The sequence below is a fragment of the Python bivittatus genome, unplaced genomic scaffold (assembly GCF_059951505.1).
Source record: "Python bivittatus isolate LINGU-HERP-01145 unplaced genomic scaffold, Pbiv_v1 ctg000050_np1212, whole genome shotgun sequence".
Lineage (NCBI taxonomy): Eukaryota > Metazoa > Chordata > Lepidosauria > Squamata > Pythonidae > Python > Python bivittatus.
Window position 1 is genome coordinate 557985 of NW_028277033.1, and position 13991 is coordinate 571975.

Genomic DNA, 13991 nt, shown 5'->3' on the forward strand with positions numbered 1-13991 from the left:
ATGCATTAATAATTTCAAGAGAGGTGCCTAGTTCATTGCAATGTGCATTACAAAGCACCTCTTTGGAATCCTTTGCACAGCCCTTGTTTTCTTTACAAGTTCAGTATCTGCAAGTACTTCCCATTCCTTAGAAATCTGGGCTATATGTTTTATCTGTTTGAGTTTTTTTGTGAGCAACCATCTGTGTCAGGAAAGCATATTTGCTGTGATTTATTTATCATATAGCCAAATTACAACTGATTGAATGAATGAATCTCAGGCTCTTCCTCCTTCCTTTCTTTTTTGTGCATTCCTAAAAAGTAAACCATTTACTTGAGGAAATAAAAAAAATTAAAGTTTAAAAAATTATTATTATTAACAAATTTTACTATATATCACACACATTCATACATAATAAAAGAATGGTGTGAATAAAAGGAATTTTATGTGCCTCTTCTCTCCATTCTGTGAGTTCATTAGTGCTCTGATACTTGAAATGATGAACATTCTACAGAAGCTCTGAAGTGCTTTTTTCCTTACCTTACAGAATGTCATACCCAGGATATCCTCCTTCAGGCTACCCAGCTTTTCCTGGTTATCCTGCAAGTATTGATTTGTTTATTATATGCTGGGAATGGGTGCCAACTATAAGGTTCGGATGAGAGGGCAATTTAGTAATTTATGAAATAGACTATTTTTAATGGGTGAACTAATGGCAACACTATTTGGTCTGAATCTACCTTGAGATTTGGCAAACTGAAGCTTCATACATTCAATTTATGAAGAAAACTATAAATAGCAGTGATTTTCTGTTAATTTCTTAGCAAAATTTGGCAGAATGTGGAAGCACATTAGATTTTAGTGAATAAATTAAGCCTGTTAAATTCCAGGAAAGGTTCTAGTAATAAGTTCTTTTAGAATTCAATTTTTTTAAAAAATGAAAGTGCTGATAACTTTTGGGGAAAGGTGATAGAAGGAAATTATATTTACAGTTATAATTGTCCCAACTGTGAGGATAAAGCCTACCAAATATCAGACAAGTAAATGAAGACATTTCTGTGCAAGAATAATCTTTACATTTTTGAAAGTGAAAAAAGTTGAGTTTATGCCCCTCTCCTGATCACATTCTGGCAAATTCTTATGAAAATAGCAGAAGTGCACCTTGGGGAAAAATATATATATAAATATAAATGCAGAATATAGGTGAAGGTTGCAATAGGTTCTATCAAGTTGATCTCAGGTGGGAAGAGACAATAGAAGAGGCTTGTAATATGTTGTAGAATAAAAGAGAAAGGACTTTTATAGAAGAAATTGAAGCATGAATAGGAAATATAATGTCAAGAAAGGACCCCAAGCTCGGCTGAGGCTGAGTACTCATAAGAACAGGTTTTTAGGATTTTTCAGCTGTGAGATGAGTATGAGGAGGAAGCTTAATCCCTAATGTGGTTGAGCATGGACATGAACAAATCAGCATGATGAAATAGATTGTATGGTTGGGCACATATTGGATTAGCCCCTAGTGCTCCCTCAAGTGGGGTTCCTAAGCATTTTCCCCACAACACTACAGTTGCACTCTCTTGCAATCTGGGAGTCAGTCTTGTCATTGTCATCCCCACTCTTTACAGAAAAAAATAATCTCTAGGGCTAAGGAGAAGTTGAGCAGACCCTAACGACTGCTCTTGGCTTATGTAACTAATAATGTGTGGTAATGGGATATGTGGTAAGCTGAATTCCCTGTCCAAGTAAGACTGTGGATTTCAGAATAAGGGACAGATTATTATGTAGATTAAGGTTAAGGAGCTAACTGAGAATTGAAGACAAGGGAAGAAAGGAAAGAAAACTCTCATAGGTTGTGTAGGGTTTAATGCAGTTGTGTTCCAAATACACATGCTGACATACACACATAGGACGAGGAGACAAAGAAACAAACATCTCAGCTCAATCCATACTATAAGTAAAGAAAAACAAAAGATTGTAATTCCCATCTAACTCCACATTTCACTAGATGGCTGTTTCTTATGATTCACCAATCCTTATTCCAAGAATGGGAGATTGACCCAGAACTGGTAGAAGCCAGCCTCGGGAGTTCCCCTCCTCCTATAACAGAAGGTAGAGAACAAAGGCAAAATGGAGCTCCCTCCCTCCTCTTTTAAGATCTCACCCAAGAAAGAAGAAATACCTTCTTACTCCTGATCGGTTGCTTAGAGTTTCTTCGGCACAGATGGAGGATAGAGAGTCCTAGCTTGGTAATAGAATGTGTGAAAAGGATCTTGAAATATTGAGTGGTCAGGCACTTTTTGATAACATTGCGAGGGTATCCATTTTGTTGAAAGAGGTTGTATAGGTGGTCTGTTTCCTTTTTCTGCTGTTCTGGCTTGCTGCAGTGTGTTTGTGCCAAAGTACAACCCAAAGTAACAACCCAACCTCCCACAAGAGGAGCTGTGTAAGAACATTATTCAAATCAGCACAAATGCACTGCAGCAACCCAGAACAGCAGAAGAAGGAAACAGACCACCTATACAGCATCTTCCAGCGAAATGGATATCCATGCAACTTTATCAAAAAGTGCCTGACCTACTACAACACAACCGACACAAGCTATGAAAAGGATAACACTGCCATACATCAGAAACATCTCAGAAACTACCAACAGACTATTACAACCACATGGCATCTCTGTAGCACACAAACCAACTAAAGCCCTCCAAAACATCTTAAGCAAACCAAAAGACCCAGTAGCCTAAGAAGAAAAAACAGGAGTCATCTACAACATATAGTGTAAGGACTGTAACAACCACTATGTAGGACAGACAGAAGGTTTGCAGAGCGCATCCATGAACACTGACTAGCAGTCAGAAGACATGATGAAAATTCCTTAATTTCACAACACATAGACAGACTTAACCATAGTTTCAACTGGGAATCTGTCAGCATCTTAGACCAAACTAAATCCAAAAATGCAAGGGAATTCTTAGAAGCTTGGTATTCAGACAAGGCAACCATCAACTGGCACATAGGGATAAGCAACATCTACACACTATTCAAAAGAGACAATAGAAAGGAAAACAAAAGACCAAAACATCTCCTCACCAGCAATCATCACCCAGATAAGCAGAGATTAACACCAAGATTACCACCAGACATACAAGCAGTAAACAATACCTTAATCAAGGAAGTACCAGAAGAAAAAAATAGAACAAAACCAAACCCCCACCCCCACCAACACTGGCAGGGCATGCCACAATATATAAACAGAGAGCAAACTCCACTCCATTCTAGCACTGAAGATGTTACCTAGCCGAGTAATGAAGCCTTTGCAAGAAAGCAACCAAGCTCAGAGAACCCGAAGGACTCCACATCACGAGTCTGAATGAAGTAGGTCACTACAAATATCTGGCATGCTTCAAACTGACAACATCAAGCACGTTGAAGTCAAGAAGAAGATTAGTAGTGAATTCATCATGCGAGTGAAGATCTTAAAGTCCAAACTCAGTGGAGGAAATACCATCAAGGCAATTAAGGCCTGGGCAATTCCAATCATTAGATACATAGCTGGAATAGTGGGCTGGAGTCAAGCAGAACTAGAAGCCCTGGATAGGAAGACCAGAAAAATAGTGACAATGAATCCTGCCCTTCATCCACGCAGCGATGTTGACAGATTCTACTTACCAAGGAGCATAGGTGGGTATGGAGTTGTTGCAAGTATACCAGACAGTTGAAGAAGGAAAAAGGGCATTGGAAGAATATCTGAAGGACATTGAAGAAGACGCACTGAAGCTAGTACACCATGAAGGCTTACTGAATACCGAAGAGACCAAACTGGCTCACAAGAAAAACCAAATGAAGAGTAAAAAAGAGGCATGGCAATGCAAAATATTACATGGCCAGTACACAAAAAAATGAGCAGGCAAAGCAGATAACAAGAAGACCTGGCAGTGGCTAAGAACAGGAAAGTTGAAGAAAGAGACAGAGAGGCTAATTCTGGCTGCACAAGACCAAGCCTCAAGAACAAATGCATACGAAGACAGAATTGAGAAGACAGCAACAGACAGCAAATGTCACCTCTGCGAAGAAGCTGAAGAAACAGTGGACCACCTAGTCAGCTGCTGCAAGAAGATCACACAGACTGACTACAAACAATGGTATGACAAAGTAGCAACAATGGTGCATTGGAATATCTGCAAGAAATACCATTTGCCTGCAATTAAGAACTGCACACAAAACAGACAAAGTAATAGAAAATGAAGAAGCTAAAGTGCTCTGGGACTTTAGAATTCAAACAGACAAGCACCTGCCACATGACACCACAGACTTAACCATTTTTGATAAGAAAGACAAAAAGGTCTGGATAGTGGACTGCAATACCTGGAGACAGCAGAATAGAAGAGAAACTTAAGAAAACCACAAAATACAAAGACCTGCGAATGGAACAACTGTGGCAAAGGAAAGCAAAGAGAGTACTAATAGTAATACGGGCCTTGGGTGCAGTCCCAAAACATCTGGAGCACCACTTGAATGCCATCAGTACTGACAAAATCACCATCAGTCAATTGCAAAAGGCAGCTTTACTTGGAACAATTTATACCCTGCAACGATACCTTTAAACAACATCTGCCTATCCCAGGTCTTTGGGAAGGACTCGGTAGGTGGATAGAAGTGCCAAATCCAGTCTAAATATCTGGCTGACTGTGTGACCAACCATAATAGTAAATTAAATGTATATGCTGCCTGACTCCCAGCAACTCTAGATGGTTAGAATGATGCCCCATTGCCTTTCTGAGAGAAGACAGATGCAAAATTTCTGCCTTCTCACCATCGCCCATTATACCGATTCACCACTGATTCTTACAATGGACCTACATGCTGTTTGGATTTCTTTTTATTTCTAACACTCCATAAGAATCCTTTTTGGTTGTTTTGGTACTTGGAAGCCTCAATTCATTCTGAGCTTTAGCCTTTCTTACACATTTTCTGCAGTTTCTTGAGTCTAGCTTGTGTTCTTTGGTTAGGTTTCCCTCCTCCCTTTTCTTGTACATAACTCTTTTTCTCCTTAGCATTTTAGAGAGCTGTTTTTGTATTCGCTCCGGCCTCTTTAGATTTCTCTTCTTTTCCCTTCTTGTGGGGATTATTTGCAATTGTACCTGCAATATCTTGTTTCATGGAAACTCTTCTCCTTCATGGTTTCTGGTCATTGGGTCCAATCCAGCTTCCTTTATATTCAACAAAATCTGTACTTCTGAACTCTAGTATTCAGGTCTGACCCTTCCCAGTTCCTCTTCCCCTGGATATCACAAATTCAGAGATAACATGGCCACTTTTCCCCAGGTATCAGTAACTTTCATTTCTTAACCAATTTTTCCCTGTTCATGAGATCCAGGATTGCAGATTCCCTTGTTCTTCCACATTCTAGCAAACAAAGTTGTCAGCAAGAGAGGACAAGAATTTGTTGGAACTCTGACTCTTGGCAGAGTTAAATTCCCAGGAGATGTCAGGATAATTGAAATCTCCTATTATTACTATTGCATGCCTCTTTGAAAGATTGGTCATCTGTATCTTCTGCCTGCACAGTTAATCTGTAATAAACTCCCATGATAGTATCACATTTCTCTCTCCTTTTATTCTAATCCAGATACTTTCAACCGGATTTCTATGCTCCAATTCCTGATTTTCTACATGATATACTGTATATTTTCTTGATGTGCAATGCAGTAACCCTGCATTTTCCTTAGCTTCGGCCAAGCCAATAAGAGGAGACAGAATGTGCAATTAACAGCACTCAGAGTTAGCAGCAAACAGTCAACAGATTTCCCCTCCCTTGGCTTCTCCTCTCTTTTTGGCATCTTCTGACTCCCTTGCCAACTCTAATTTGCTTTCCTTGCACACTCTCTTAGTGGTAACCCTAATAATGTTAATATCTTTTATTAACTATATTTTGGTTCCACTTCTCTTTCTGAGATTTTTGTACTGTTTTACAAGACTGCTTGCCATATTCTCCAGACAAATTTTGCTGGCTGTGCTTCTTATTTGAGGGCTTTTTTCCCCCTCAGTGGTAATGGCTGGACAGAGCTAGGATTTTTGAGACTTTCCTAGTTTTTTCTCAGGATTCCAGAAAAAGATGCTGCTGCTTTAAACAGTTGCAGATATATATATATATATATATATATATATATATATATATTTATTTATTTATATATATATTTATTTATGTCAAATTTGTCACCACCTATCTCGTTAAAAAGTGACTTTGGGCAGTTTACAGAAGAGATAAAATCATTTAAAATACAATCTAAAACAATCTTAAATACTATGTTTTTACTCTTGCATACTCCAAAGTGCCTCTAAGGAATTTAATCCATAGCATTCCACAGCCATCGTGTTTGATCTATTGATTTTAACTTCTTGAACCATCTTTACCAGATGGAGAAGAATATACATTGGAGATACTTCCTTCTGTTCCCAGCCTTTTTGCAAAACAGATAATCTAGTAAGAGCAAAAACAGGCAAAAGCATTAACTGAAAATTAAGGAATTATTATACCCTCAGGATGTTCCGTGTAACTGCCATAAGGAACTGTGGTTACTGCAAATGAGAAGGATTGTCCAAAAGCATCTTTGTCATTGTAGGGCAACCAACCCCAAGGTGGATGCTTCCCAGGCATGTATATATTAAGTCCCAGAATTTTCAGTAATTACCATGCTGGCTGTAACATTTGTAGTTGTAGAACCCTATGCTACTTAATTAAATGAGTAATAGAATCTCTTTTAAAAATATACTAATATTTGATTGGTTGTTTCTATTCAGCCTACAGGACAAGAGTCTATTTATCCACCTGCTGGTCCGTATTCTTATCCTGCTGTGCCTGGAGGCTTCCCATCTGTGGGAGGCAGTGAATATAATGCAGCTCCACCAACTGGGGAATTCCCAGGGATTGCAGGCTACCCAACTGCACCTGGAGGATATCCTCCTGCACCTAGTGGATACCCTGGAGGACCTCAGCCTGGTGGCATGCCAACTTATCCTGGAGGTATGTTCCCAAATGCTGCTTGCAGTGTGTGTCTCCTAGTGCTGAATGTTTGTGTCCAAGGTTTCCAGAAATACAAGCAAGCAGGTAGTGTGACTGCTACACTGGTGGATTGTTGTGAGAATGAAACCGAGAGGTAAAACAAATGCATATCTGCCATTTGTTTCCTATTCAAGTATTGATCAAGTCCTAGTCATGTTTAAAGATTCTGCATATCTGATGTCATGGACCAATCCCACTCTCATATCATGGTCTGACTAATAGGAAGATTCATTATGAATAAGATAAATCTTAACACAAAACTTTAAAAGAAAAATTCTGTCTCACACATACAAAAATTTGGGTAGTGTAGTATAGCGTGGATAAGAGAAGCAGTAATTAGAAAATAGTAATGAAATTGTTGTGTGTAAACTTATGAACTGGCTCATGATCCCACACCATGTTTTTGTCTGTGTAGCTATATACAGATCAAACTTTGGAAAAATAAGAGCAATTACATGGAATTTGAGAATAACCATAAAAAGAAGATTTTTCTGGGGAAGTTACAACAATATAATGTACCTGTGAGGTTCACATACCCTGGATTAGAAATACTTTTTGGAGTTATTTAATTTAAAATGAAGTATTATTTTTGATAAATTGTTATTTTTAGATCTTTCAGTTATAATAGCATTATATATAGTTTTATCTGCAAATTAAAAAGCATTTTCTTCCAGGTGCTGGTTTTGGAGTACCTCCTGCTGGCTCTGGTTTTGGCTATCCACAGCCTCAATCCCAAACTTATGGTGGAGGTGGATCAGTGCCAATACCAGGTATAATTCAAGTCAGAAGAAATCATAATCATATGTTTGCTTCTTTAGGGGTGAAATGCATTGCAGCCTAATGTATGGTCCCATGTGTAGACAGTGGTTCAAGAAACGGCATCTGAATACAGCCTTAGCTCCATTGTAGTCCACTGGCGTTTCTGCATAATGTTGGAATCAGTCGTATAGTTGCTGCATAACTTAGCTTTTAAAAGTGGCTTAGAAGTTGATTACAAAGAATGTTTTGTTGCCCAGTGGAAATGCAACTGTGTAACTAAGATGAGAAGAAAGGAAATTGGTACAGAAATTAGGAAGAAACAGCGTGCGAGCCTGTGGCATTCCCTTGATCTCCTATTCATGGTATGTTCGTTGCTGCACTAGATCTACAGGTAGTCCCCAGGTTAAGAACACCTGGTTTACAGATGACCCATAGTTAAGAGCAGAGCCTATTGTAGCAAAATTTGAGTTAAATACACAACGGTTCGAGCTCATTACACAATACTACTTATACAATATTATGCAATAATACTGTTCCGATTTACATACAAATTCAGCTTAAGGACAGACCTTGGGAACGGAACTCGTTCTTAAACTGGGGACTACCTGTACTACTAACTCTCTTCTCATTTTTTAACCTGAGTTTAACTAGCTAGCTTCAGTAATTGTTGGAAATGACCTTGGGGAAAAAAATTAGAGAGCTCCAGGCTGTAATAGAGAAGTGAATACTTGGTTCTGAAAGAGAGGAACAGGGATTTGGAACTTTGTACACAGTTTATAAGCCCTGAAGTTTGGTCATAATCTGTATGCTCACAAGTTATTAACTAGTAGAATTGTATCTCAGTTATATTTTTCTTTTAAAGCTGGGTATCCTGGTGGACAAACACCATCAACACCCCTGCAGGTATGTTATTTTCATTTCTGCTATAAAATCCATTGATGGAAATTGTTGCAGTGAAAAATCTAGTTTTGCAGATTAGTTGCTATTCACTAATCCCTTCAATATGTATCACACACGGAAGCTCCTTTTTTCTCCTAGAATACAATTTGGGAGTTCAAGGAATGCCCTAAATGTCAAAGCCCACTTGGGCTCAATGGACAAAGCATTCTGGCTTTCTCACATGGAAAACAGCACTTGGACAGTATCCTAAAGCTCTTTTAGTCATTTGGAATATGTAAAACTACAATAAAACTGTCCAGTTTAGAAAAGCCCTTTATCTGTTAAGAAGGCCTAAATTGATCATATCCAAACCTCTCTGAAAGCAAACCCATTTCCACCATTCATTCAAACCAGCCTTACTTTCTGATCTATAAAGAATATAGTTTGTCATTATATTTAAATTGGATGAACCATAGTCATTGTAAACCATTGTTCCTTGAATTAGCTTGCCTTACTGTATCTACTCAGTCAGTCAATCAGAGTTGATCTGGGCTCACACTCTGAAATATCATTCTCATCCTCATGTTCCTTTTTAAATTGCGTTTGCTTCTTGATTGCCTTCCCTCCCAATTGACCTCTTAAAGGTTTTTCATCATTCTCCATTCTCCCACCTCCTACAAGATTAAAGCAGCTCACTGCTTTCCTTTTTATGCCTGAAGCCTAAGAGCTGCACAGAGAGAACACACAGAGTATCCAGCTGCTGTGAAGCCTGCATTGGGTCTAGGTTTAAAGCAGCGTTCCATTCATTTTCTTCCTCTGATAACTGGAGTAAAAGCAACATAGATGTTGGCCTAGAAGGGCTGCCAAGCAATAGGCAGTCTGCTTCTGTCTTTTTTGAAAGAAGGAATGACATGATCTTTTCAGTTCAATCGAGTCTCAATAGACCTTTTACTCCTTGGATGGCATACGGAAGGGTGGAGGTGACCCAGGTGTTCAGTGGTACCTTTTGCTGAATCAGCACCAGTTGGTGAGAATCCTGTTGGGCAACACCACTGCCAGACTCTTTATGGTAGAGTTCTGAAAGCCAGTTTTGTACACGGATTTTAGCCCCCTCATTTCCCATACGTTTGTGTAAGAGAAGTACAGGAATTGTAATAAAAATGGATATAACATATAGAAGAATAAATCTGTCACGTGCAAACATGGGATTGGTGGGTCCGATTACATTCTCTTATTCTAGCTGTTCTCCTCAGAGGGAGGAGTCTTCTTTTTCACTATCTCTAGGAAGTTTGATATTTTCTTGGCTGGGGATCACACCCAAAGTAATGGATTTGATTGACAAAGGCTTTCTGCCTTTGGAAAATCAAAGAAAAAGCACAGCACTCTTCTTCTGATTGCTCTTTTTCTCTATAATGAGGGGACATTGTCAGAAGAATGATTGAACATATTTCTTGCTTCTTTTCTCCCCTATTTTCTAGCCACATTTATTCATTCACTGAAATTGTCAAACAATTTTGACAATTTCAGTTGTGAGTTGCATTGGTTGCCATTATGTTTCTGGGTGCAATTCAGAGTGCTGGTTGTCACCTTTAAAGCCCTTCGTGGCTTGGGACCGGGTTACGTGAGGGACTGTCTTCTCCCAGTTGTCCAATTCGGCCTGGCAGGTTGGGCATGCTCCGGGTCTTGACAGCCAAGGAATGTCGGCTGGTGGGGACTAGGAGGCGTGCCTCCTCTGCCATAGCCCCTGCTCTCTGGAACATCCTTCCTCCAGAAATTAGGATGGCCCCGACCCTGTTGGCCTTTTGTAAGGCCTTGAAGACCTGTTACGTGCCCAGGCCTGGGGCCCCGAGTGTGTTAAGCACCCCATTTCCTAGTTATATTAACATCTATGGTTATAATTTTTCTTGGCTGCTGTATGTATTTATTTTTATTTTGTGTTTGTACTTGGTTTTAACTGATTTTATGATTGTTCACCACCCAGAGACACTTGTTTGAGATGGGCAGCCATGGAAATTGAATGAATGAATGAATGAATGAATGAATGAATGAATGAATGAATAAATAAATAAATAAATAAATAAATATCACCCAGCCCCATGGTGAAGTTCAACCGAAGCCTGCAGAGCATATGGGCACCACTTTTTCTTCTTTTTCTCAGGAGGCTCTTTCAGAAAGTATGGAAATCCAATTGGGCAGTTTTATTCAACATCAAGATAGTGTCCATACTTGCACACTGAATTTACTTCCTGCCATCAAGACCATGGCACTCCTTAGTGCCTACAGTCGATGCTCCTGGTGTTGGTTCTCTTTTCTTCAGCCATTATTCCACCTGACTAGCTGCTGCTTCAGTATTAACTATTCCTTCCCAAGAGCAGTTCTTCTGTGGCTAGAAGAGGTGGCAGCAGCAGAAATCATATCACCATTATAGGATTCCCTTAATAAGATTGTATTCTTGGTAGCATTAGTACTAGACTTCTATCTGCATATTTTGAAGTTTAACAAGGCTGCAACACTGAATATCTTAGCCAGATGTAACATAGCTGAAAGCTTGATTCTAAGTCCCAGTTTAGGCTAACAATGATCATGTTCAAAGGCAGTGAACTAAAAAGAAGAAAGTAACTAAGAACAAAAATCTCCAAAAATGGAGACAGAAAATGAATCAAAGGAAACATTACTTTAAGCTCAAAAAAGAAAAAAGTCCCAAATCAGTTAGTCTAAAATCTGATTTAAATTATTTTTATTTAAGAATCAAATGCATCAGGTAAAATGTACATACTTTGTAACTGTGGCCAGCTATTGGGACTCCTGATTTGTGTTTTATGGATTATAGTTCAATGGTACAATGTGTGTGTCTATAACAGATTTTAGCAAAAGTATGTACTTGGTATAAATAAAATTTATTCTGCTATAGTAAATTGGCTTCATGACTCTACAGTACATAGGAAGTCTTTCCCTGTCTTGCTAAAGCACTGAATATCAATATTTGATTATTAAAATTGAATAAATACTTAATAAGAATCAAGTTTTGTAATAATAGAGATTTTCATTCTCACAGCCTGCAGCGGTGACTCAGAGCACGCAAGGCACAATTCGACCTGCTCCTAACTTTGACGCCGGGAGGGATGCAGAAATTTTGCGCAAGGCTATGAAGGGATTTGGTAAGAGTGTTGATATTTTGAAATATTTGTGTGGTGTTTACATTTAGAATTGAGCACAAAAGCCAGATTTGCTTCTGTTTTCTCTAGATATTTTTATTACTGCTTTTAGAAATAATGATATGAGATTATTGTGCAATGGAGTTTGCTGGCAATATTATTTTCTACTTTCATGGCTCAACTGTTCAATTAAAAAAAGAGAGAATTGGGCAACAGTATCAAAGGACAAAGAAGCTGGGTATAGACTGACCTATAAAGGAGAATAAAGATAATAACCAGGATAAATCCTGTGTGCTAGAATAATGTACTAGTTGTAGATGCACTTTAGCAAGAACCCCTTGATGTTCAGAGTTTCCCCTGACATGATCTCCACATCTGAAAACTTTCCCCCTTAGTTTGGACTGTTGAAAACACATTTTAAGAAGTCCTCTGATATCTGTGACGCCCCTGTGAAAACCCAAATGCAGCAGACATTTTGCCACAGCAGCCTGAGGGTGCAGAACCTTGGACCCAGTGAGATGCCCAGACTGGCCACCAGAACAGTTTCTTAGACACCTGCCTGCTTGGCCACCTGTACCACCTGATTAATTTTTTTAAAAAAGAGTTTGGATTATTTTAATTTTAAAGGGAAAGTGAATGTGCTGCAAAGGAAAGCACCATCTTTATTCTATCTATAAATTTTTTAAAAATCATCTTTATGTCCAAGAAGGATGCTGGAACCCACATATGCTCCTTAAATATTCTTAAAAAATAAACATGGAAGAGAGCTGCAGTCCAGTGCTTTGCTCAGAAATATGCCTATCTGCTCAGAAAAAAAGGCGAAGGCCAACTAGAGGCTGACGTTGGCAGGGAGTAACCTCATTAGTTAGCTCCTGATAAATGGGTATTTCTTACTCTCTTTGGCAGCCACTTTGTGAGAGCACCTCCATCATGCTTTGAAATACCAAGTGTGGCCTCCAAGGCTGGGACAGAGAAATGGCTGTTATATAAAATTGACTACTTTGATGTCTTTCTTGCTTCCAAGGTACGGATGAGCAAGCAATCATCGATGTTGTGGCCAACCGTTCCAGTGATCAGAGGCAACAGATTAAAGCTGCTTTCAAGACCATGTATGGCAAGGTAAGATGGTTGGTTATCTTTTTTCCAATAATTGACAAAGGAAGAGCAGGAATATGGCAGGACATTTTGTATGTGTCGGAGCAAAGGAAGGTCTATAAATTAAATCTGGTTTTGTCTTCCCTTTGTTTGTGTGTTACGTGTAACTTTACTGATCATTGCATTCTGGGAATGATGTTTATTATATTGAGTCAAGGAAGAATTCCATATTTCGATTCCATATTTCCATATTTCCATATTTCAGCCCCTCCTCTGAATGCCCTATAACCAATTTTCAAGATTGGATACATTTGATACTTTTCTTGAGGGCTAAAAGGTCAAGCTATACTTATGTACAGATAAAAAAATACATTTTATATTTTGTGGTCAAATTCACTCTCCTTTCTGCACCTGTTTTCAAGGAAGTCAGAAATGAATGAGGCCACCCAGCAATGTTTTGCTGATTGGATATGACCATCTGTTTGCACTCAGCACATACAGGTAGTCCTCAGGTTATGATCACTCGTTCAGTGACTGTTCAAAGTTACAGTGGCGCTGAACGAGGGAGACTTACAACCGGTCCTCAGAGTTCCAACCGTTGCAGTGTCCCCATGGTCACATGATCACAATCTGGGCGCTCGATGCCCAGCTCATGATTATGACATCACAGCAAGCTGCGGTCACATGATCATGATTTCTGATGTTCCCTCCCACCTTCCTACAAGCAAAGTCAATGGGGAAGCTGGCAGGAGGTCACAAGTCATTCCTGCTCCTGCCGCTTTTTTGTCTGCGGCACTCCTCACCCACCCGTAGCTGTCACCTGCAGCTGTCACCCACTGGCCTGCTTACCTGTGACTCCCATTGCTTGCTTGCTTGCTTGCTTTCTTTCCTTGTTTGTTTGTTTGTTTATGTTTTCTTAATTGCCACATTGTTTGTGGTATGGGTGCCTGTGCACTGCAGCCCATCCATAGTAATGTTTCTATTGAGTTAATTATTATTGTTATCCAATCCTGTTTTACTAATTAAAACATTGCATTTAAGTTTTACACTTAATAATCAAA

The 13991-nt window shown here is 39.1% G+C and overlaps 1 protein-coding gene across 2 annotated transcripts in view; it reads left to right on the forward strand.

Moving 5' to 3' along the window:
* ANXA7 (annexin A7) overlaps positions 1-13991 on the forward strand; it is a 33710-nt gene that overhangs the window by 5107 nt on the left and 14612 nt on the right. For both annotated transcript variants that reach the window (XM_007443630.4, XM_088154588.1), the window contains exons 2-7: positions 527-581; positions 6781-7003; positions 7717-7812; positions 8664-8704; positions 11736-11838; positions 12860-12954. In XM_007443630.4, coding sequence (XP_007443692.1) covers positions 528-581; positions 6781-7003; positions 7717-7812; positions 8664-8704; positions 11736-11838; positions 12860-12954 — 612 coding nt within the window. In that variant the 5' untranslated portion in view covers position 527. The remainder of the gene's footprint in view (positions 1-526; positions 582-6780; positions 7004-7716; positions 7813-8663; positions 8705-11735; positions 11839-12859; positions 12955-13991) is intronic.